Source organism: Arachis ipaensis, chromosome B6 (genome assembly GCF_059453495.1).
Source record: "Arachis ipaensis isolate K30076 ecotype BB chromosome B6, ASM5945349v1, whole genome shotgun sequence".
NCBI classification, from domain to species: Eukaryota; Viridiplantae; Streptophyta; class Magnoliopsida; order Fabales; family Fabaceae; genus Arachis; species Arachis ipaensis.
In genome coordinates, this window is record NC_142441.1 from 137,337,616 (window position 1) to 137,362,996 (window position 25,381).

Sequence of the window (25,381 nt, forward strand, 5' to 3'; positions counted from 1 at the left end):
CTTTTTCATCCAAATTTCTAAGATAATATTAAGTTTCTTTGAGTTTTTGAGAATTCAACCTAATATCATAATTACTTGAGTAATGTTAAGGGATTAGTTTGTTAGCTAGGTTAGTTATGCAGTTAAAAAGAGTAACTACCTACTTATTATCCAATACTGTTGATGCGTATATTAAGTATATGGATATAAAAATCGTAATAAATTAATCCTTACTTCTTTCCCAAGTAACAAACCCTATACTCTCTGTTCTTGCTTACTCTATTAGCACTTCACTCTAAGGTCCTTTCATGGTATTTGGAGCCATTTTTCTTGCTTATTCTTTGTTATCATGGAAATCTCTCTCTTTCTCTCTTATTCTAACTACAAGAAAACATTATTTTCTATTGATGGTAAACTCAACAAAAATAACTACTCAGCATAAAAACATTTTGTCTTGTTCAAAATTCATAGTCTTAACGGAAAAGTCTATTGTGGATGCAAATTATAATAGCAAATCTAGTGTATTTTTCAGAAAAAAAATATTTTGGTGTTTTACAGGTATGTTTATGAATAATAGACCTACACTCAGGCCGCTAATTTGCACTTCAGGCTAAGCTCCTATAAGCCGAAGCTCAACTAACCCATTTCCATATTAATCATATTGTACGATAGATATAGCTTGTGTGTTACAATCATTATTTGGATACAGCTCTTTTTTTTTTTCAAATGATGATTTATTTATAGCTTTGATTAGATACATTTCTAATTTCTAATTTGATCTAGCGATATCTACAGAGGAATCAGCTTCTTGTGACAAAATAAAAGCCAGGCCCTTGATTAGATATGAATTCAGGATACAAATTACCATAAAGAATGTGAAGCTTAAATTATACAACAAATAATACCATTGGTGCTTCAGAAATCTAAACGGCGCCCCGGGAGTATGGCACTATAAAACATCCTTTGGTTGTTTTGCTACTGATATGAAAATGGGAAGGGACTAATATACACACTATGAAACAGATCATGTGTCTTACACATTCTCTTGTGCTGTTTGATCAGGAGCGACAAGGTGCTCTCTCACTTGTTCATCTTGTTCGGAAGAGTCTACCCACTTGGAGCCTTTTTTAGCAGTTGGATACAACACATAATGTTGTATGATGAAAAGAATATCAAACAATACTGATATCTGCAGTGGTGTAGTCCATCAAAAAGACAAGAACTTTAAAACAGTAATATAAAAGCTTTAATTATTGACTGACCAATGTAAGAATGACTTATGTTTACTGATATTTTTATCTTTTTATTTTTATTTTCATCTTTTTGGATTATAATTTGAATTTAATTTTGATACACTAACAGTGTAAAACATTTTATAGAATCATTTACTCATCTAATCACATTTGTTTTTTTGTATTACCATTCACACGGTCAATTTAAAAAGTAAGTATTTTTGTTGATGTAGCATTACATAATTGAATGCACATATAAATCTACTTTACTACACCGTGCATCAAAATTAAATTCTTATAATTTTATCCTCTATGTTATAAATAAATTTGCATAATGAACCTAGAGCAATGGTTTTAAAAATTAAAATAGATATTTTAGGGTTGCAGCAGAATTAAGCGTCCACCCTTCTCTAACATAAAGAGACTTTTGAAATTAATCTTTTCAAAAAGAAAATTTCTCCTTCCCAACTTCAGAAGGTTTTCCAATTTTTTTTTTTAATAATAAAAAATGGTGGTGTATCCAATACATTGAATACTTTTTTCAATGTTTTAGTTGCATCACTCTCTAGCCATGTTGTGACGATTTGGAATAGAAACACATAATCTACTATTCTGTTTGAGTGATAAGATCTGTTGCTGTTATACCATCAATTTTTTTCCTTAACCGACTTAGAATAGAATTATGAAATATGAATCTAAAGATTATTCGATATCACAATCAAAATGAGAACTAGAACCACCACTGCATGAAAAATTGAAGGAGAAGAAATAGACATAACAAATAAGTAAAACTCAAGAGTTGAGTTTTCCATACCAGAGATAGCAGCACTTTGCCTATGTTCCCATAAAAGTTAACCCATGAATCTGGAAATTTGACATGTTTAAAATTTGTTAAATGTGAAAATACAGAATCAAATGGCTAGTTATAGCAATAGCAGAGATGACAGACCTTGATCTACAGATTGCACAACCATTTGTAAGTAGTTTCCGACCCCTCCCGAAAAATCAAGTAGAATGTTACCGATGCTAAAGCCATCAGTGCTTTTTCTTAGGAAGTTAAAGATTGCCTAAATTCACAACACAAGTTATTCAAGCGAAATAAATCTAGTCTTGAGACAATGATTATAGGGATTTCAAAAAATAAATAAATAATGAAAATATTCATCTGCCTTTGGAGCATAACCAACAAATTAGTTTCTGATAACAAATTATGTTTAAAAAAAAGTCTCTGCTAACAGGTTTTAGTTTAAAAACAGAGAAAATAGATGAAAATGGGATTTCGACAATCATATAAATTCGAAGCAGAAATAAATTTGAAAGAATCCTTACCTGGGGAATATATTTTATAACTGTCATAAATACTTGAATTCCACTGCAATATAAACAATTTAAGAAAAAATTTAGAATGAAATTAAATCACATTTATATGTCAAAGCATGGTGAAGCTGAAAGAGGAGAACAAATATAACTCCACAGACTTATGAAAGCTGATATCATCTGACTAAGATACCAACATACACAGTAGCAGGAAAAAGGAACACAACTCTAAGCTGTTGCACTAAGATAATACAATAAATAACCAACAAGTCTAATGGAAGGAACTGGGTACTGGGACACAAAAAGGAACACAATAGGAGTTGTACTTCAAATCATGTCTCCTAGACCCCTACCATAGAAAATGTTTTGTAGATAAGCCTATAATATATTATATATAACCAAAATATGAACCATCTCAAAAGAATTATTCATGAACCTGTCTGACACAACGTTAAATCAAGATTCTTTGGGAGGCTTATCATGTAAGATTTAAAAATTTGTAGGACTCTCAAATTAGAACCAAAATACTTCCATTCAAAGCATCGATTTCTTAACAGTCTTCATTACTTATTAGTGCTGACTAACTATATAGATGAAGAGAATTTATTTGCTTTGTTGCCTAAATTATTCAAAGTGACTACTTATGAGGATGTCTTCATGTTAAGATGATAACTAAGAACTGCTACATGGTTTGACATGTTTGACTAAACTGCTAAACATAATACTTGTTAATATCTTAAATATCATCTTCACATGAAAACATATTCATGTGAGTAGCCACCATTATTCAAAATATGAAATAATCTTTCTCCTGATGTGCCACCAAAGTTCCAGTTAAAGGTGGAAGTATGATGGTCTCAGAATGCACTGAGATTTCTACCAATACCTACCACATCAGATCCCTCAAATTTATAATAAAACAAAATTAAATTCAACAATATCAAATCTCAATGCACTAAATCCAGTATAACGCTAAGATCACATCAAAACATATATTCTATGGAGTTAAATTGAAGGTTAGAAAGCAGGAAAGGGATGCAAATAAAAGCACAATCATACTTGAAAATGGAGAGAAGCCAGAGCCAGGAATGAGTAGGCAAAGCAATAAAGAAACAGACTGCAGCAGTAAGCCAAGCAACAGAGACAATTCCAATAGAAATTTTGGAGACTTTCTGTTCCCCGCGCTACAATGAGGGGGAAAAAAAAAACAAAAGTACCAAGTTCAGAAAAATAAAAAATTCAAGCAATAGAATGGAGAATCAAAATAATAATCTCAAATGGAGGAGATGTTCATCTTACATCATAGATTGCAATCTGGAATAGGGTGATTGCTGTTAGTAGAACAGCATGGATTGAGAAAGCAACATCATTGGCAGCCACAGGTATCATCTGAAATAGATTAATAAAAAGAATCAAAGTCGTAAGAATAAGATTGCTGATTTAAGATCCCCCACATCAAAGATTTCATGAAAATGAGAACCAGATCCTTAACAGTATGGCATGGCACAAAAGAAACGAGTTTAGGTTAATGCTCACTTTGATTCCATATGCTTAAGCCATTTTGTTTTCGAAAATTTTAACAAGTTAAAACACTCCCTATAGATAACAAACATGAGTCCACATTAAAGCAATAATCCGATTGATGTTTGTTAGCTATATATTGAAATCCGAAATTCACAGTCAAAATAAGTTAACCAATATATATATATATATATATTTATACACAAATACTAATTTCGTGTGCAGATATCATTTTTGATATGCATGGGGACTAGAATATACATCAGTTAAACGAGTTTTGGTGCATTTCAAAGAAAAGTGAAAACAAATTGAGGTTACTTTGACTAGTGAATAAAAGAGGAAAATCGAACCTCGCCATAACCGTATTTCTTGTAGTATTGGTTCTGAATAGCAGAGCTGAAGTACAGAGAAGCGTTGTATATGAGATAGGAACTGTGCTTTGTCAGATTCAACAGCACGAAATCGAAGTTCAGCCCCACAACACTGAAATTCAACACAAAATGAATATAAGAATAAATGGAAATAAAAAATAAAATAAAAAAACGGAAAGGTCAAAGGAGGAACCTCTTCCTGCGAAAATTCAAGATGACTTGAGGGTAGAAGCTTATGGACCAAGAAAAGAAAGCGAACCAACCCAGGGCTTCGTAGGTGACTTGCAGTGGAAATGAATTCCATGAAGCCATAGTTTCTCACTCTCTTCTTCTTGATTCTCTTCTGTTCCTTCGGTTTCTCAGTTCCTATGCAAAAGTTTCTTCTCAAACTCAATTTATAAGTGGGACCGTGGACCCTTCATAAACTTAGAACTTAGTAATTTTTAATTTTGTTAAATTAAAATTTTTAAATAAAATAATAATATATATTAAATTGATATTAGGAAAAATCAGTAATATTAAAACTTTGCATTTATTTTTAGATAAATAAAAACAGAAAAAAAAATGCACACATTTCAACAATGATATTGAATTGCTTTCTTCTCGTTGCAATGATTCATCACGTAACTGTGTCTCATCGGTGGATGGCTCGACCATACACATACTCAAAATCTCATGTTGTAGTTAGACGCTATTGAGGGCAGGTTCATGCTGAAAAAAGTTTCTTAAATACAAACAGACCAATGAATATAGTTATTGATAGACCAATGAATATAGTTAGATCAGGATTGAATTAGTTTAATTAAATATTTAATAAAATTATTAATACAAATAATTTTATATTGATAATTTAAATGTTTTTTACATTTGATTTAAACATATAAAATCAAAGGCCAATTACAATAATTATATATACAAGATTAAAAAAATAAAAATCTTCAAAATAACCTTATTACTACAATCATTTTGCCAGGTTGTTCAGGTTTAAAAACTATAACTATAACTAAAGAAAATTGTGACCATAAATTAATGATTATCTTTTTCATTTTTACCTTGATCATAATTTAATAGTCACATTTTGTTTTAGTTACATCTTCGAACAAGTCTATAATCAATATTTTTTGCCATGAATCCATGAAGATAGTGTTTGGAGGGTCGGTTCCTGAACGGGTCGGAGGTGCTATGTATACGGGGGAGACAGGGGACTTGGATCCAGGTCGTTTGTGCGTGGTTGGACCTCTTGGGCGAACGTTGAAGGGAGAGGACTGGAGCTTCACAATCTCCCGGCTTGACAAGGTAGTGAGGGGGGAGCCACCTGCAAAAGAGATTCCGACACTCAAGTCAGAATCCGTACAAAGTGACAGAAAAGGTGAGGGTTAGGTGACGTAGCTGGGGGAGGGATAAGGCCCTCCGCTTATATAGTCTGCACCTAGGGCGGGTCCCACTGGAGCAAACCCACTTTTCAGAAAACTTCCTTCCCCAACTGTCAGTTGCCTAAGAAAATGGGAGGCAACGTGTTGGGTTGCTTCCCGGTACGGGTTTCGGGTACCCGTCGGGTCGGCCAGTTGTCCGGACTCGGGCATTGGACCAGCTGAACCGGGTCGAAACAGATAGGTTATAGTGTATGATCATGATTTATAAACAAGACATTATTTGGAATTTTTTTTTCCACATAAAAATAACCTCATTTTTTTTTCTTTCACTTGTCCCTAAGGATTATGAATTTATGAGTATATGTAGAGTCTATTTTGTCTATCATTGTAGTAGTTATACTGGTTATCTAAATTTGACAACACTTAGAAAATATTATTAAAATTAACATCACACTTTTTATTTATACTTTTTAAATTAAAAATTGTTTACAAATATTAAAAAATACTTTAATTTTATAATAGCCTTTGAATTGAAATGATCTTCAACATTTTTCGTAACAAGCAAAAACCACCAAGGAAACTGTTACGTAAGTAACTTGAGATAGGTGGATTGGGATTGTTTGTGAGGCTCAAGCGCTAGAGGAGGGAGGTCTCCGACTTGGTTTACGTCTGGGAGCCGCCGTCCGAGTTGTGTATGTGAGAGAATGAGGGGGTGGTACCTACAAAGACACTCTGATGCCTAAGTTAGCAAGGGAGTAAGCAGGTTTAGAGAGTATTGGAACTTAAAGATACCTGAGGGGTATCAGTGTATTTATAGTGATGATCCAATAACCACCGTTGGAGTAGTTCCACTTCTGAAGGTGGATAACCGTCCCTTTATCTTAGGGTTGTTGAGATACGGCTTCTAGAAGTGGGTTGAGAGATTTTAGGGGCAATTACTTATTTGAATAAGTGTTATCTGTCAGCTATCTCTTTTTCCCGACTTCTTAGGGAAGGAGTCTGTGTTGAGTCCGACCTCTTCTAAAGAGGTCGGTGGATAACGAAGGCCAATCTTTGGATTGGGCCTTTTGGTGTATTTGGATCTGGGCCATAGTGTTGGGTTAGGGTAGGAACAGTGCCCCTACTCGAGTCTGATCTCTTTTGCTTATGAGTTGGATTCGAGTATTGAACTCGGGTCTGTAGTCGACATTATTTTTAAAACCGACGTGATTTTAAATTTCTTAACCGTCAAGTCTAATCAAACGTCGTGTCCGTTGGAGTTTTCGCATTTACACATGGGAGCAGTTACATTGGGGTCTTCAGAGGCTCCGACTACTACTGCTGAAGAGATCGCTTCGTCCTCCCCTGCTGCAAACCCGAACTCCCTTCCAATTGGTGATTCCAATCCTCCTTCCCTTTAATTGATTTCAGCTATAAGGCGGGCCCTTCTTTAAACAATTTTTGTTTGTTGTGTTTGTGATGGCTGCTCTCGACTCTTTTGGCCTTTTATGGCCGTTAAAGAAAATTGCTTTATTTAATTCGCCCTTTTTTGGATAAGGGCTTTGAGGTATACTTTGCGTGTGCATGCTTTTGTTGCGATTCTTTTGCAAGGTTTTTGTGAAAAATCCTTTTTTGCGAAAAATCTTTTCACTAGGCTGTTTTGGTCTAAGTTATTTCTATGATTTTTTTACAACAGCCTTTATCTTTGAGCGATTTTTCTTATCTCTTATGTATTCCCCACATATTCAATTTTCTCTTATTGAATTGCTTTCATGACTTAGGTTATTTTCGCGATGCATTTCAATTCTTCTCGGATTTTCCGACTAGTAGGTCGTAATGTTTCTGAGTTTATCATGACCGGCCTTTATAACCTCTTTACACCGATTTGTACCTCGTCGTTTTATCCTGCCGATCACTTAGGTCGGTCATGGGATTTTTATGTTTTTTCGAGCTTAAATCGGTACGTTTCGTAGAAAAATGATAACAATAATGGAATTTATAAAGAGATGTAATGAAAAGATCTTTTTTATTGATGAAGGTACTTTTTGCTACTAGGAGAGCCTTTAAGACTTATTTCCCGCTAGTCTCCACTTTGATGCCTCGTTAAAACCCCCTTCAGGAAAATCCTTTTTTGGGAAAAAATCATGAAGTCGGAAAAAAGAGTACATCAGGGAGTAGAGTTCGCTTCTAACTATAGTACCTCTTCATATTACAAGTATGCCACGACCTTGGTAGTTCGGTACTGCTCAAGTCAGTTACCTTGTAGTATCCCTTTCCTAAGACTTCGCTTATCTTACACGGCCCTTTTCAATTAGCAGCGAGTTTCCCTTCCCCCGACTTGTTGATGCCGATGTCATTTCTAATCAAGATCAAGTCGTCTGGGATGAACCTTCTTCGAATGACTTTTTTGTTGTATCTATTTGTCATACTTTGCTTCAATGCTGCTTCCCTTATCCGGGCTTGTTCTCGAACTTTGGGGAGTAGCTCGAGTTCTTCTTTATGTGCCTGGATGTTACCAACCTTGTCGTAGAATCTTATCCTTGGACTTTGCTCATTGACTTCAACTGGTATCATGGCTTCTATGCCATAAGCAAGTCGGAAGAGTGTTTCTCCTATGGCAGATTGAGGTGTAGTCCGATATGCCCATAGTACTTGAGGGAGTTCTTCAGACCAGGCTCCCTTTGCATCTTGCAATCTTTTCTTTAACCCAGCCAGTATAACTTTGTTGGCTGCCTCAGCTTGCCTATTTGCTTGTGGGTGCTCTACCGAGGTGAAATGATGCTTGATCTTCATGCTGGCTACCAAGTTTCTGAAGGTAGAGTCGGTGAACTGCGTTCCATTATCAGTGGTGATGGAATGGGGGACTCCATACCTTGTAATAATGTTCTTGTAGAGGAACTTCCGACTTCTCTGGACTGTGATGGTGGCTAATGGTTCTGCTTCAATCCATTTCGTGAAGTAGTCCACTCCCACTCTTAGGTACTTCACTTGTCCATGCGCTTGGAAAAATGGTCCGAGTAGGTCTAACCCCCATTTTGCAAAAGGCCATGGAGAAGTTATACTAATAAGCTCCTCGGGGGGAGCGACGTAGAAGTTTGCATGAATTTGGCATGGTTGGCACTTTTTTACGAACTCGATGGCATCTTTCTGCAAGGTTGGCCAATAGAACCCAACTCGGATAAGTTTCCTGGCTAAAGACCTTGCTCCGAGATGATTTTCGCAGATACCATTGTGCACCTCCTCTAAGACCTCTGTTGTCCTTGAGGTCGGGACACACTTCAGCAATGGTGTGGATATTCCTCTTTTATAGAGGATATTCTTTACCAAGGTATAGTTCTGTGCTTACCTCCAAATTTTCTTGGCCTCTTTTTCCTCTTTGGGTAGGATGTCGAATTTTATGTATTCGATTAGTGGGTTCATCCATCCGAGGTCCAATACAGATATTTCAAGGACAACTTGTTTAGCCTCTATTTTTGTGACAGAGGATTCTCGGAGAGTTTCTTGAATCAGGCTTCTATTATTCCCTCCTGGTTTGGTACTTGCTAATTTGGAGAGGGTGTCTGCTCTGCTATTGAGATCCCGAGTTATATGTTTGACCTCGGTCTCTGAGAACCTCCTGAGATACTCTAAGGTTTTGTCTAAGTACCTCTTCATATTGAGATCTTTGGCCTGATACTCCCCATTGATTTGAGAGGTCACCACCTGGGAGTTGCTGAACACAACTACTTTGGTTGCACCGACTTCCTCTGCTAGCTTCAACCCAGCGATCAAGGCTTCATATTCTGCCTGGTTGTTGGAGGCTGGGAATTCAAATTTGAGAGAAACTTCTATTGGGTTCCCTCTTAGTTTTTGGTACCTTAACTCGGGGCCATGTAGAACTTTGCTAGTGAAGTACACAAGATGCTGCCCAACCTCGTCTTCCCGTATTAGGGCTGATGCTACAGCCTTGTCAGCTACAGACAAATATAGGACGAGTTCCTCCTCCCCCCCTTAAGTCGGGTCAGAATTGAAGGTTGGCTTAAAAACCTTTTGAACTCCTGGAAGGCTTCTTCGCATTCAGGAGTCAACTTGAACTGGCATTCTTTTCTTAACAAGGAGAAAAGTGGTAGGGATCTTAATGCTGATCCCGCCAAGAACCTGGAGAGGGTTGCGAGTCGACCATTTAGCTGCTGGACCTCCCTTAAACAAGTCGGGCTTTTCATCTCTAGGACTGCTCTACACTTGTCGGGATTGGCAATCCCCCTTTGTGTTAGCATAAATCCTAAAAAATTTTCAGCCTCTGCTGCGAAGGTGCACTTTGCGGGATTCAGTCTCATCCCGTGCGTCTTGATGGTGTTGAAGACTTGCGAGAGGTCAGTCAAGAGGTCGGCATCTTCCTTAGTTTTTACTAACATGTCGTCCACATATAGTTCCATTAGATTCCCAAGGTGAGGTGCAAACACCTTATTCTTCAGCCTTTGATACGTGGCTCCTGTATTTTTTAATCCAAAAGGCATAACCACATAGCAATAGTTTGCTCTAGGCGTAATGAAGGATGTTTTTTCTTGATCTGGCTTGTTCATCGGAATTTGGTTATATCCCGAGTACGCATCCATGAACGACAAGTATTGATATCCCGAGCTGGAATCTACTAGGGTATCAATACTTGGAAGTGGATATGGGTCTTTTGGACATGCCTTGTTCAGGTCAGTGTAGTTGATGCACATCCTCCACTTGCCGTTTTGTTTCTTGACTAGCACCATATTTGCCAGCCAAGCCGGATACTTGACCTCTCTGATGAAGCTGGCTTCTAGGAGGGCTTGTATTTGGTCTTCCACCACTTGAGATCGTTCAGGTTTGAGCTTCCGTTTTCTCTGCTGAACAGGTCGTGATCCAGGGTATACTGACAGTTTGTGTGACATGAGCTCGGGATCTATCCCGAGCATGTCGGAGACTTTCCAGGCGAAGAAGTCGGAATTTTCTTGTAGGAGCCTTACAAGCTTCTACTTCAAATCTTCTTTCAAGTTGGCTCCTATGTTGGTATTATTTCCTTCCTCCTTCCCGACATGTACCTCTTCAGTCTTTTCCCCGGGTTGTGGTCGTAACTCTTCTTTAGCTCGGACTCCTCCGAGCTCGATGGTGTGAACCTCCTTGCCCTTTCCTCTCAGGTTTTGGCTTTCATTGTAGCACTTTCTCACCAGTTTTGTATCTCCTCTGATGGTTGCAATTTCCTCTGGCGTTGGAAACTTCATGCAAAGGTGGGGGGTAGATACCATTTCTCTGAGCCGATTTAGGATTGTCCTGCCTATTAAAGTGTTATAGGCTGAGCCCACATCAATGACTATGAAGTCTATGCTTAGAGTCTTGGACTTCATCCCCTTTCCAAAAATTGTATGTAGGGGTATGAATCCTAGTGATTTTATGGGTGTATCCCCCAACCCGTATAGGGTATCAGGGTATGCTCTTAACACCTTTTCATCCAATCCCAACTTATCAAACGCTGGTTTGAATAGGATGTCAGTCAAGCTTCCCTGATCCACCAGGGTTCTGTGTAGATGGGCATTGGCGAGAATCATGGTGATCACTACTAGATCATCATGTCCTGGAACAATGTCCTACCCATCTTCTTTAGTGAAAGAAATGGTTGGGAGGTCGGGCGATTTGCCTCCGACCTGGTAGACTTCCTTCAGGTGTCTCTTGCGAGATGACTTGGTGAGACCTCCCCCAGCAAACCCTCCCGAGATGATATGTATGTGTCTTTCCGGGATCTGTGGTGGTGGATCTCTTCGATCCTCCCCATCTCGCTTTCTCTTACCATGATGGTCCGACCTTTCCATGAGATATTTGTCAAGCGGACCTTCTCTGGCCAGCTTTTCTATCACAATTTTCATATTGTAACACTCATTTGTTGAGTGACCATACAGCTTATGGTACTCACAATATTCACTACGACTTCCCCCTTTCTTGTTCTTGATGGACCTAGGGGGAGGTAGCCTTTCAGTGTGACAAATTTTCCTGTAGACGTCAACTAGAAAAACTCGCAGAGGAGTATAAGAGTGATATCGCCTGAGCTTTTTAGGCCCGACTTCTTCTTTTTTTTTTCTTGGGCTCCCTCTCTTTTTCCCTTGAAGAGTGGAGATGCCCAAGTCACCAGTTTGGCTCTCGTAGCCTGGCGTTTTCCTCCATATTGATGTACTTCTCAGCTCTTTCTTGTACATCACTCAAAGAAGTCGGATGTCTTTTTGAGATGGACTGAGAGAAGGGACCTTCTCGGAGTCCATTTACCAGGCCCATGATTACTGCTTCTGTAGGCAAATCTTGAATTTCTAGGCACGCCTTATTGAATCTTTCCATGTAGTCCCTCAAAGGTTCTCCGACCTCCTTTTTTACTCCCAGGAGACTTGGTGCGTGCTTTACTTTATCCTTCTAGATTGAAAATCGCATGAGAAATTTTCGAGAAAGGTCGTCGAAACTAGTAACCGACCTGGGGGGAGGTTATCAAACCACTTCATCGCTGCCTTTGTCAACGTCGTCGGAAAGACTTTACAGCGAGTAGCATCAGAGGCGTCGGCTAGGTACATCTGACTTTTAAAATTACTCAAGTGATGCTTTGGGTCGGTAGTCCCATCGTCTAGGTCCATATCGGGGCTTTTAAAGTTTCTTGAAACTTTTGCCCTCATTATGTCCTTACTGAACGGGTCTTCTCCTTTCAAGGGAGAGTCTTCTCAGTCACTACGAGAGTTTCGACCTCGGAAATTGGATTCCAACCTCAAGAACTTTTCTTCAAGCTCTTTTCGTTGCTCGACCTCTTTCCTTAAGTTTCTCTCCGCTTCTCGTTGTCGCTCTAATTCTTGTTCTAGCTGCTCTAGCCGTCCTTGGTGGCCATGGAGCAATCCCATGAGGTTGGCCGCATGGGGCTGTCCCTCTTTTCCTGGTTTGTGTGCTTCAGAGGAGATTTCCTTTGGGTCCTTTACCCCTGAGGGGCCTTCTCTCTGCTGAGTAGTCGCCCCTTGGTCAGTGACTATAGCTCTGTCATTGTTACTAGTATCTTGATTCTCTTGTTCAGAATCGGACGCTATGTTTCCACCCTCGTTTAGGTCGTCCGCCATCATAGGTCGATCTCCCAAGTCTCGGGCAACGGCGCCAATGTTACGTAAGTAACTTGAGATAGGTAGATTGGGCTTGTTTGTGAGGCCCAAGCGCTAGAGGAGGGAGGTCTCCGACTTGGTTTACGTTTGGGAGCCGCCGTCCGAGTTATGTATGTGAGAGAATGAAAGGGTGGTACCTGCAAAGACACTCCGATTCCTAAATTAACAAGGGGGTAAGCAGATTTAGAGAGTATTGGAACTTAGAGATACCTGAGGGGTGTCAGTGTATTTATAGTGGTGATCCAATAACCACCGTTGGAGTAGTTCCACTTCTGAAGGTGGATAACCATCCCTTTATCTTAGGGTTGTTGAGATACAGCTTCTAAAAGTGGGTTAAGAGATTTTAGGGGTAGTTTTTTTTTTGAATAAAAGAAGCTCAACACACACAGGTAGAGCATGAAACTGAAAGCAGAAAAAGATAACTCCTATGTCATCTCCGCTATAGCCATCAACAACATAAGTTATTTATCACACCACGCCATAGCACATGAGAATGTCTGAGCAACACAATCTGCAACCGCTGTGTCAATTCCATATCATTTATCCAGGCTCTAAAATCTTCTGCCGACGCCGACAATCTAGTCGCACCTTTTCTTTCTTCCAAATGCAAGATTTCATTAAAATCCCCCAAACAACAAAACGGCACCTGGACCAGCCCTGCAATATAGCTCAATTCTTCCCAAACAGAGGCTTTCTTAGCTCTTTCATGAGGTCCATACACCAAACAGATAGCACAATTAAAATTATCTTTTACCACCACCCCTTCTACACATAGACATCTATCTCCTTTGTAGCAATTAGTCAATTTAAAAATCCCTTCATCCCAGATTAACAATAACCCTCCATAAGTGCCAATTGAACTTACAAACTCCCAACATGCTCCGTCTCTACCCCATATACGAGATACATCAAGATTAGTCACAAGTTCCTTCTTCGTTTCTACCAACTCCAACATATCCAATCTAAACTTACTTTTGAAGTACCTCAACATACCAACTTTTCCTGAACCTCCCAACCCCCTAATATTCCATGAACTTAGAATCATTTTATAAAGTTATTACACACCTGTTTACGAGTTTTTGGGCAGCTTCTTCGAATTTTAGCTTTTTGCTTTGCCTGTCGTCTCTTCAGAGCAATCGCTTCATTCTGCTCCTACAAGATAGCCATGATATCCTCCTCATCGCTGCACTGAACACCTGACTCCACAGCCAAATTCCAAGTCTCTTTATTCTCAACCATCTCCTCTTCCCAGCTCAGTCTTTGTTCTTCAATGTGGTGGTCATTATCGCCCTCCAAGTCAGCCCCCAGCCCTGGTTCAAATTGTGTACAGATGTCGCGATTTTTCTCTTTTGCGTTTCCAATTACCGGAGCCAAATCCTCCATCACGATTTCCCCCTCCTCCAAACCCAAACCTGCACTGCCACCTATATTCTGCCAGCTATCTGCCAGCTATCTCTTTTTTCCGACTTCTTAGGGAAGGAATCTGTGTTGAATCCAACCTCTTCTGAAGAGGTCGGTGGATAACGAAGGCCAATCTATAGATTGAGCCTTTTGGTGTATTTGAATTTATGCCATAGTGTTGGGTCAGGATAAGAACAGAAACCAAAGCTCAATTTAATCGGTCAAAAAACTAACCGAATCCGGTAAAAAAATATGATAAGCAATTGTATCAACAATTTAGCAAGCAAACTGATAAACAATCAGCAACAACATTGATAGCACAATTTCACTTATAGCAGCCACATGAAGAGCCCTTAATCAATGATATAACACATTGATGAACAATAAAAATTAAAACATAAGTAGCACAAATAACAGAGACCTAAAATTAATGCCAGAACAAATAGTCTTGTATTCCAATTTCCAAGATCTGTAGACCTAAGTGGCTAGACTTCAACACAATGGAGTATTCAGTTGAGGGGGAGATGGAGAAGAAAACAGATTATTTCAAATGAGGATATTCACATGAAAAAACTTCAAAAGAAAGTGTGTCAACTTTAGACAAATGGTGAAGCCGTGCCTACTACGATAAAATATGATCTTGGCAAAACAAAATCACTGCAGCATGTGTAAATAAAAGGCTACAATCAGTTTGGTATCCAATTGCCCATTAATATTTATTCCAAAAGCAATGAACACTGACCACTCTAAATAAAAGAACGTTTTACAAAAGCGGGCTCAGCTTTTTATTGGCTATTTTACCCCCGCATATGAAGGAAAAACAAAATCCCAGCATAAATGATGAAATGCAAACGTCATCATGCCTCTAAAATTAGAATTTCAAGCTTTGGGCTGAAGTGACTTGATATGTTGGATTTGCTTTCCGGGGTTCAAACCCTTTGGGCAAGCACGAGCACAATTCAATATGGTGTGGCAGCGATAGAGCTTGAATTCATCATTAATGGCCTCCAATCTCTCCTTAGTGTACTCGTCGCGACTGTCACTTATCCACCTGCAAATTTCATCAGAGACAATGTTTTAGGTTTAAACAACAAACCAAGTGACTAGTAAAAAAGGCTAACAGAATACAGAAGATATAGCACAAAAATTAAATGGGAAAGAAGAAAATAAACACCTTCTAACACTTATGATTAAGTAAGTAAAAAAAGCAATTTAAATTTATCCATTCCTAATAGAGAATGATTTATTTTTAAATCTTTGTTCATCTATGACATTGTTTGTTAGCTAGAACTACCGTATGACCTACCCATACATCTGATACAAACAAGAAGAAAAGCAGGGAGCTAATAATTCATAGAGCACGATGATAAGTTTGTACATGCACTATGCACAATTATCATATAAAAACTCATGATAAAGCAGAAAAAGTAAGTAATGAAAGACAATATCTACTGCACTCAGTGATCTGCACAACCATAACATGAGTGACTAAAACAGAAACAACAGTATGCTAAACTACCAAACTAAGATCACATAAATATTTGAAAGCAAACAATACGAATATAGGGGAAACAAAGGGAAGGTAGGTATTAACTACCTACAACTACAATATCATATTCAGTTACAAAAACGTCAAACTCTTTCGCATCAATCATTTTAATCAAGAACTAACAAACTCTTGGACATACATGCTCAATAACAAGCCCCACAGAATTTAAAGCATGCACAACAGAACCATATATCGTCGGGAAGCAACCATTGAATAATAAACTACTGATTATTTTACAGGCCACAGAACCATCATTTCTTTCTCAATTATGAAGTATGTTCTTGTTCTAGATAAATGTTAGAAGAAGAATACCTCAAAAGATTGTCTAATCTAACAAAAATTGTAATTAAGCACACTATGCAGGGAGGACAAAAAGGCTGAATCAAACAAGATCACAAAATAGAGCAAATAGCACACATCACCAAAGATTAATCCCTTGCCAAGGGAAACAGATGAAGCAACATGAAAGCAAGATCCAATTTTTCACTATTAGCATAGAGGAAATCAGGAAAATATCCATAAAAAAGGGGTTTTCATTTCCATGCAATATAATATATAGATGTAATTTAAAAGAAATACAACAGCCAAAGAAAGAGCTCAAAGTGTTATCCAATATTGCCGGAACTATAGAGAGATGTTTGATACTAATTACTCAATCATCAAATAATATAACCAAAGAGAAAATAATACAGTTAATATAAACAGTAGAGACTTTCTAATTTCTGAACTGATAAACAAATTAAGTGTACCACATTTCTAATGCATTTGAAAGGGAGACTGAGAGTAAGAGACTGAGAATGGGAGACAGAAACTAAGAGATTGAGACTAAAGATTGAAATTCTGGCCACCAAACAGAGTTCCAGTCCCCAGTTCCAGTTCCAGAAACAAACACTACCTAACAGTTCCTATATTTCAGAACAAACTTCTAAACCATAATCCAGAGAAAAATAAAACCAACCACCACCACCATACAGACATAACAACAAACACATAACATACAAGAAAGCATACTTAAATTAAAAAAAAAAAAAAGGTGTTACCTATTAGCGTGGAGCAAGGCGGCAGGGCCCAAATAAGATTCAGGGTTCCACCAGTAACTGGGGCAGGATGTGCTACAGCAGGCACACAGTATACACTCATACATCCCATCAAGCTTGGAGCGGTCCTTCTTGCTCTGAAGGATCTCCTTCCCTGGCACCGACGGTGGGTTCTTCCTCTTCAGCCACGGTTCGATGCTCTTGTACTGGTTATAGAAATTAGTCATATCTACCACCAAATCCTTTATCACGAACATATGCGGCAGCGGTGTGATCGTCGATGCGTTAGACGAAGGGATCTTCGTCAGGCACGCGAGGCCGTTGCAACCGTCGATGTTCATCGCGCAAGAACCACAGATCCCCTCCCGGCACGACCTGCGGAACGTGAGCGACGGGTCGATCTCGTTCTTGATCTTGATGAGGGCGTCTAGGACCATGGGCCCACACTCCTTGAGGTTGATCTCGTAGTTCTTCAGCTCCGGCTTCGACGGGCTGTCCGGGTTCCAACGGTAGATTTGGAACGTCTTCATCGTGGAGGTGCCGCGGGCCTTGGCATCGACCTGCTGGGCTTCAGCCTCCGACGCGTGGGCCCGGATTAGGGCCAGCTTAGAAGCCGAGGACGATGGAACCCTAGACAGAGACCTCCTCAACAGCCCGGTTGCCATAGTTGAGAAAGGACCAGAACAGAACAATAGGGACCAAGGAGAAAGGGAAATGGGAAATGAAAACGCCACGTAGGACTTCTTTTTCCCTTAGACGAAAATGGATATTTGTGAGAGGAGCCTCAGATTTGATTGTCTGGGGTTCTTGTGTATTTATATTGCTTGATAATCGGGTATTATTTTTCGTGCCGTGGAGAATGATGTTTGGGAGCAAGGGCGGCGAGAAGGATTTTGGTGATGACGTGGCTTAACGTTGAGCGTTTGTAGAGAGTGTTGCGACGTGGTGAGTGGGGAAAGCTGCATTCGTTGTGTATTTTCTGGTCGTGAATAGCTGTGTCGCGTGGTCACCATATGCACCGTTTTTCTTTTTCAAAAAAGAAAAAAAGAATTAACTAGAGTAATATATGAAAACAATTTTCAAGAAAATTTTAAGCCTATACTTTAATCATTAAAATATTTTAATTATCAAATTATTGCCTCATATTTTTTTTTATTATACAAACTTTAAAAAATTTTATGAACTTTTAAGTTGTTTTAAAATTGTAATCGACTAAATCTTTTCAACCATTCTATATTAACATAAAAAATAGGTATAATTTGATAATACGTGTTTAATTTTTTAAAAAAAAATTAATGATATTGTTGTAAAAAATTTAATTATAATATTAAAATAGTTTATATTAAAACATTTGATTATTAGTTAAAAAATAAAAATAATAAACTAAGCATACTGTCATCACAACCACTCTTATCAACTTCATCACATCTTTTTTTTATTAACTCCACTCTCTACAAAAAAAAAAAAAAAAAAAAAAGAGAGCAGAACATGAGATACGTATGTGCTAAATTCTCTTATTCTACTATCAACCGATCCTACAAAAGAAGCATAACAAAAGCAACATATAACAGTACATTTGTTCTAATTTTCCTTTAAAATATGACAAAATTGAAAAGATCTCTCAGAAAAAAATGACAATTACCAATTTTTCTCACAAACCATTTTAGCTTTCTAGATTTCACATGTCTTGTATCCTCATGAACACACAAATACATACAGACTATTGTCCAATACTATACACTCCCACTTAATGATGAATAATATCATCACCATTCAAAATCATACATACTTAGTAGAGTATCAATAGTATTCAAATTACCAAATTTTTACAATTACTTTCAAATCATAATTACACATTAAAAGCAAAAAGAAAAATATTCTTAGCCAAAAAGACAGAAGAAAAAAAAGAGATGAGACAGAAATAGAAACCATAATAAATGACATAGCATAATCAGGAGCCTACACAAAATAATCGAATTTGGTAATTCACTAATTCTAACCTTCACATTCATTAATCTCAGGAAAAACAATTGACAGGAATTAAGTGTTCTAAATCAAAGTCTCTATTTATATTAATAATAATAGTTGCAGAAAGCAAGAAACAGTTTTGTTCACACACCTTCACTAACAATGAAATGGATATAACATAAACGTTAGGCTGAATTTTTACCCAATAAAATTAAATGAATAAATAAATTGTACAATGAAATGGCCGACCTTCATTATGAACTCAAGTTCTTATTATTGACAATGCAACCACTGAAATAGAATGAAATGATATTACAAAATTTATTGATGCTGAAAAATAGAAGAAAACTGCCAATTAAAATTTGGATTATTATGCTAACATAGTTCCCATTAGACTCTTATATGGAAACATGGAGAAACATATTTCGGCATCTGAATCCTATTCTCGACAGAAGACGTAAAATACTGACTTAACCCATCTCACTGTGTTTATTGAGCCCGAAATTCCACTTGACTAACATAGAAATATTGATTTACCCATCTCGTTGAAAATACAGATGCAATGCAAAAAGAAGTGGTATCAAAATGAGCAAACGAACTACTCTTGTATTCATGGATCAAAGAGAAAAAGCACAACCAAGAAGTAGTTTTGACTTTTGACAGAAGAATGTACGTAACGCTTGCAATGCAAAGCCAAAAAGTTTCAACATTTACCCACATGACTCGATAGAAATAATAAGCAAACCCATGAAAATAGAGAAAGTATAGGGAGCCAATGACCTAAGCGTACAATGTGTACAATGAAGGTTTAGAAAGTATTAGAGATATGATTATTAGTGTTACATTATTTTGTTAGGTTACGCTTTTGGGATGAGTGGTTTCAAGACATGGTATTAGAGTTGCAAATTCGGAAAGTCAAGAGTTCGAACCTTGGTGAACCCAAAATTAGCTTTTTATAACATGAGATGTTTATTATTCCTCGTATCCGGATGGTTATTCTGGATAGTATAGGTGATATTCATTTTATTCATAAACCAAAGATTTAGCCCATTGTACACATTGTACGCTTAGGCCATTGGCTCCCTAGCACTACTCATAAAAATATATTACTCTCAGAAAAAAATCATCTACACACTTGTTCTAATAAGCAAAAAGCAAAAAAATACTGAGGTACTCTATAGTTAATAAGAGACAAACACAGTAAGCTATCCAATAACATAAAAGAAAAAAATAAACAACTATCAAATGCACAAAAATCTTAATAAACCAAAAAATGTCTAGAACAGAGAAAATTTACAAAATAGCTTTCATGATAAATTTTATTAATACAGCAAAATCACCACAGATGTATTTAACTCATATTCGAAAAAAGAATTTCTTGTCAATCATTGTGTGACTCCAACAATTAGGCATTGCATTGCAATTTAAGCACTCTAAAACAACTAAATTTTCAGTTCTGGAATCATATTTGCTGCTATTTGCGGCCCATTTGGTTTTTTACAAACTATAGTATCCGTCTTATTTTATCAATTTTCATCAGCCCCTAGTGTGATGCATGACCGCAGAAAAGACAGCAACATTCAACTCCAAATGCAAAAAAAGTATAACAAAAAAAGTGAAATTTATGATTCTGCAGATCCAAAAATTTTATTCTTACATCAGTTTTATTCTTATGTCATGTTGGGACTTTTATATCAGACAAGATACTTTATTAAGAATAGCATTACAAATTTTTTAGTATTACAAATACTGTACATTGATCATGTTGGGACTTTTATATATATAGTTTGCTTTCTATTTTATTGATGTTGTTACGATGGGTAACCGGAGATTAGTGGGTTGGACGGTGTTGGTTGGCCCAAACGTATGAAGGAGGAGGATTTCAAGTGGATCTGCAACTCGGTGCCCTCCGCCCGACTTGTGCGTGCGAAAGAATGGGGGGTGGTACCTGCAAAGACACTCCAATGCTTAAGTCAGCAAGGGTGTGAGCAGGTCTAGAAAGGATTGGGACTTAGAGATACCTGAGAAGTGTCCGTGTATTTATAGTGGTGAACCAATAACCACCGTTAGAGTAGTGCCACTTTTTTAGGGTGTTAACCGTCCCTTTATCTTAGGGAAGTTAAGATATGGCTTGTGGAAGTGGTTAGAGAGATTCTAGGGACAGTTATTCATTCAAATGAGTGCTTATCTGCCAGCTAACCGTCGTTCCCGACTTCTTTAGAGCAAGTCGTGACGAGTACCGACTTCCTAAGATGAAGATTGGTACTGGGTGAGGCCCAACCCTTTGGATTAGGCCTTTCGCTTGGTTCTGGGCCTTTATTATTGGGCCAGTGTATGAACAGTGCCCCTACTCGAGCCCAATTTCTCTTTAAGATTTGGGTTCGAGTATTCTACTCGGGGTTGTAGCCGACTTGTTGGAGGACCAACGTGATGGTCTGAAGTCGACGTGACTTTTCGTGACCTTTTGGTTCTGACAGTTACGTCTAATCAAGCGTCGTGTCCATTAGGGATGTGCGTAGGGATTAATGGCCTTGGTAACGGTGCGTCTTTAATGACTGCCCCATTTTTACCATTGTGCCCCTAACGTACTTATAAATACTTTCCCTCTCTTTCATTGTTTCGTTTCTGCAATTTTTCAAATTTCCTCTTCACTCGTTCGTGCTGCATCTTTGCGTTTTCGAAGGCTTTTGCTTCCTCCGACCCTCATTTTTGGATAAAGGTTAGTTCTTTCTGTAACATGCCTTTCTATTTTTATACCTTTATTTTGTAGATAGGTGGGTTTGTAGACTTTGGTTCCGTATTCCCTCCCTTTAGAAACCGTGTTTTTGATTTTCCTTTTCTTTTTCCCTTGTAGGTTTTTGTCACCCTTTTAAGAAAAAGAAATGGCCTCCGTAGATGTTCTTTCTCAGTGGGTTGAAGTCACGGTCCTAGAGGAGGAACCCTCGGTCGATACTGAGTTTATTACCCATCTTCACACTCACCACAGAATTTGCGCTTCTGAGGAAGATGAGCCGAAGTATGAATTGGTAGTTCCGGGTCCAGAAGACCGGGTTTGCTTCGGGAGGGTCAATGAGGCGGCTCCTCATTTTTTCTTTATGTACGAGTGTATGATCACCCGTTTGGGTGTTTTTCTTCCTTTTTCAGACTTTGAGATGTCTGTTTTGCGTCACTGTCGAGTTGCCCCTACTCAGCTTCACCTCAATTCTTGGGATTTTTTGAAAATTTATCAATTTATCAGCCAAGCTTTGGAGTTCCCGACCTCTTTGAAGATTTTCTTCTATCTTTTTCATATGACTAAACCCTTTAGTGGGCTAAACAATAAGCAACAGTGGGTATCTTTCCGAGCCATACAGGGTCAGAGAGTTTTCACCCTTTTTGACGAATCCTTCCATGATTTTAAAAATTATTTTTTCAAAGTTCAAGCTGTAGAGGGTCACCACCCCTTTTTCCTAGACGAGAGTTCTTCCCCCCGCTTTCCCTTGTACTGGTTGGAAGCCTCCACCTGTGAGAAGTATGGTCTGGACGATCTAAACGAAGTGGAGGCGGCCGTTGTGGGGTTCCTTCGAGAAGTGTGGGGGAGGGCCTCATATCTGGACACTAAGAAATTCCTCCAGGGGTCTCCGACTTTTATCCAGGCGCAACTAGGTAGCTTTTGTTTTTTACTTCCGACTTGCGTTTTCTTGTACCGACTTGTCTGACTTTTTGTTATTTTTTGTAGAGATGGCGAAGAAGAATGCTCAGGAGTCTTATCAGAGGGTCCAGGAGGCCAAAGCGAGGTCTCGCGCCAGGACTGGTGGCGCCAAGGCGGTTATCTCTCCTCCTCCTCCTCCTCGGAACGTTGGGACTCCCTCCCAGCCTATTGTGATTTCTTCTTCTGCTTCCTCTCAGTCGCCCCCTTCTGCCCGATCTTCTCCTGAGCCAGAGAAGAAGAAGCGCAAGACCTTAAAGTCTGGCTCTTCTAGTGAGGTGAAGGCGGATGCTCTTGCATTCGTCCGAAAGAACATCTACCCCCATGCTCGTATAAGTATGGATGATGTGTCTGTTCGTCACCACCTTACCACTCTAGTTGAAGAGAGTCTCAAGGCGGCGGGAGTTTGTGGTAAACTCTTGGATATTTTTGAGAAGACTCCTCTCAGCTCTTTAGGAATGACCTCGAGGGTCGAGGAGCTGGAAGGAAGGCTTCGTATATATCAAGAGCATGAGAGGGAGTTGAAGGAGGAAGTCGCCAAGCTGAAGGAGGAGAGAGATAACCTCCGGGAGAAGGGGAGGAAGTTGCAAGCCCAATGCAACATGGAGGTGGACTTGAGGAAAACAGCGCAGGGCAGCTATCAAAAGTTATTTGAAGATCTTGTGGCTGTGAAGAATGATCTGCTGAATTCTCGGAAGGCTTATGCCGAGTTGGAGGACTCTATTGCTGATGGCGCCGAGGAGGCTTGGAGGGTCTTTAAGGAGCAGGTCGGAGTCATTGCTCCTAACTTGGACCTTTCTCCTTTAGATCCCGACAAAGTCGTCATTGATGGTGCCATTGTGGATCCTCCTGTCCCTGTGATTGTTTCCGAGTCAGAATTGAAGACTCGGGGGCAGAGGATCATAGAGTCCCCTCCTCGTCCTGAGGACGTTCCGAGCTCTTCTACTGTTCCTCCGACTTCCTCTTCACCTCCTATGGATGCCTCTCTTTCCGGTCCCGGTGGCGCTCCTCCTGACTCTGGTGGTGGTGATCCGTCTTTTCCTCTTTCGAAAAAATAATTTTGTTGGCTATATGGGGGCCCGGCCTGTGGGTCCCCCCCCTTTTTTTAAACTCTTTATGTTTGTTTGTTGAACAATTTCTTCTAGCCTTTTAAGTCCGTAAACAAAAAATACCCTTTTTGATAAGGGTTTAAGTTAAAATAAGTGCCCTTTTTTGGATAAGGGTTTAAGTTACCTTATGTGTGCATGCTTTTTTGATAGTGATTTTTCGAATTCTCCTTGATCTTTTCTAAAAAAACCTTTTCTTTGGTTTGTCTGTCTTTCTGCACCTTTTTGTTTTAAGGATTTTAAGGACAGCTTTCTGATCTTTTCCTGGGTTTTTCGATCTCTTTTGTTTATTCCTCGTACTCAATTTTATTTTATTGAGTTTTTATGACTTAGGTTATTTTTTCGATGCGTTTCTTTATTTCTCGGCTTTTTCGACTTGTAAGTCAGATAATTTTTGAGTTTATTACGATCAACTTTTATAACCTCTTTACACCGACTTGTACCTCGTCGTTTTATCCTGACGACCATCTAGGTCGGTTCATGGGATTTTCACGTTTTGTCGAGCTTAAGTCGGTGCGTTTCGTCGAAAGAGAAAACAAAGAAGGAATTTATAAGAGATATTTGTAAGATGAAAAAGATCTTTATTAATTGGGGAGGTACTTTATTGCTACTAAGGGTTTTTGACAGTTTATTTCCCTTAGCCCCTACTATGATGCCTCGTTAAAAACTCTTCTCCAGAAAAAACCCTTTGATTTTGGGAAAAAATCATGAAGTTGGGAAAAGAGTACATCAGGGAGTAGAGTTCGCTTTCAACTGTAGTACCTTTTCATGTTACAAGCATGCCACGACCTTGGTAACTCGGTGCCGTTCAAGTCGGTCACCTTATAATAACCTTTTCCTAAGACCTCATTGATTTTGTAAGGTCCCTTCCAATTTGCAGCAAGTTTTTCTTCCCCTGATTTGTTGACTCCAATGTCATTTCTGATCAAGACCAAGTCGTTCGGGGCGAATGCTCTTCGAATGACTTTTTTGTTGTACCTTGTGGTCATCCTTTGCTTCAACGCTGCTTCTCTTATCTGGGCTTCCTCTCGGATTTCGGGGAGCAAGTCGAGCTCCTCTTTATGCCCCTGTATATTTCCGATCTCGTCATGAAGAATCACTCTTAGGCTTTTCTCGTTGACTTCTATTGGGATCATGGCTTCTACGCCATAAACTAGTCGGAATGGTGTTTCTCCAGTGGCGGATTGGGGAGTCGTCCTGTAAGCCCATAGCACTTGTGGGAGCTCTTCAGCCCAGGCTCCTTTTGCATCTTGTAATCTCTTCTTTAGCCCTGCCAGTATGACTTTGTTGGTTGCCTCGGCTTGCCCTTTGGCTTGCGGGTGCTCCACCGAGGTGAACTGGTGTTTGATTTTCATACTGGCTACTAGGCTTCTAAAGGTAGAGTCGGTGAACTGGGTTCCATTATCTGTAGTAATGGAATGAGGTATCCCATACCTTGTGATGATATTTTTGTAGAGGAACCTCCGACTTCTTTGTGCGGTGATGGTGGCCAATGGTTCTGCTTCTATCCACTTTGTGAAATAATCTATTCCCACGATCAGGTATCTGACTTGTCCTGGCGCCTGGGGAAAAGGACCTAACAAATCCATTCCCCATTTTGCAAAGGGCCATGGAGAAGTGATACTGATGAGTTCCTCCGGGGGAGCCACGTGGAAATTTGCATGCATCTGACATGGTTAGCCCTTTTTCACAAATTCTGTGGCATCTTTCTGCAAGGTTGGCCAGTAGAATCC

At 39.0% G+C, this 25,381-nt stretch overlaps 2 protein-coding genes and 1 pseudogene across 2 annotated transcripts; 1 reads left to right on the forward strand and 2 right to left on the reverse strand.

Moving 5' to 3' along the window:
* Window positions 1–787: 787 nt before the first annotated feature.
* On the reverse strand, window positions 788–4,838 carry LOC107605064 (cystinosin homolog). Its single transcript, XM_016306806.3, has 8 exons — window positions 4,614–4,838; window positions 4,400–4,532; window positions 3,828–3,917; window positions 3,588–3,712; window positions 2,541–2,583; window positions 2,161–2,278; window positions 2,026–2,075; window positions 788–1,168 (listed from the first exon to the last, which is right to left on the reverse strand). The coding sequence occupies exons 1-8, from the start codon at window positions 4,730–4,732 to the stop codon at window positions 1,013–1,015; spliced, it is 834 nt and encodes a 277-aa protein (XP_016162292.1). The 5' UTR covers window positions 4,733–4,838; the 3' UTR covers window positions 788–1,012.
* A 10,102-nt stretch (window positions 4,839–14,940) lies between these two features.
* LOC107647454 (succinate dehydrogenase [ubiquinone] iron-sulfur subunit 2, mitochondrial) lies at window positions 14,941–17,925 on the reverse strand. Its single transcript, XM_088489998.1, has 2 exons — window positions 16,890–17,925; window positions 14,941–15,351 (listed from the first exon to the last, which is right to left on the reverse strand). Exons 1-2 carry the CDS (start codon window positions 17,549–17,551, stop codon window positions 15,180–15,182), a joined length of 834 nt encoding a protein of 277 aa, XP_088346124.1. The 5' UTR covers window positions 17,552–17,925; the 3' UTR covers window positions 14,941–15,179.
* A 4,649-nt stretch (window positions 17,926–22,574) lies between these two features.
* Window positions 22,575–23,467, forward strand: LOC148562874 (uncharacterized; annotated as a pseudogene).
* Window positions 23,468–25,381: the final 1,914 nt, after the last annotated feature.

Bases quoted from the DNA above. Each gene is read 5' to 3' on its own strand.
- LOC107647454 (XM_088489998.1), bottom strand. From the start codon at position 17,551: ATGGCAACCGGGCTGTTGAGGAGGTCTCTGTCTAGGGTTCCATCGTCC. The intron at 15,352-16,889 runs GTAACACCTTTT...TGAAATTTGCAG, and splicing joins GCCTTGCTCCACGCTAATAG to GTGGATAAGTGACAGTCGCG.
- LOC107605064 (XM_016306806.3), bottom strand. From the start codon at position 4,732: ATGGCTTCATGGAATTCATTTCCACTGCAAGTCACCTACGAAGCCCTG. The intron at 4,533-4,613 runs GTTCCTCCTTTG...GTTGAATTTCAG, and splicing joins TTGAATTTTCGCAGGAAGAG to TGTTGTGGGGCTGAACTTCG. The intron at 2,076-2,160 runs GTCTGTCATCTC...TCAAATTTCCAG, and splicing joins TGTGCAATCTGTAGATCAAG to ATTCATGGGTTAACTTTTAT.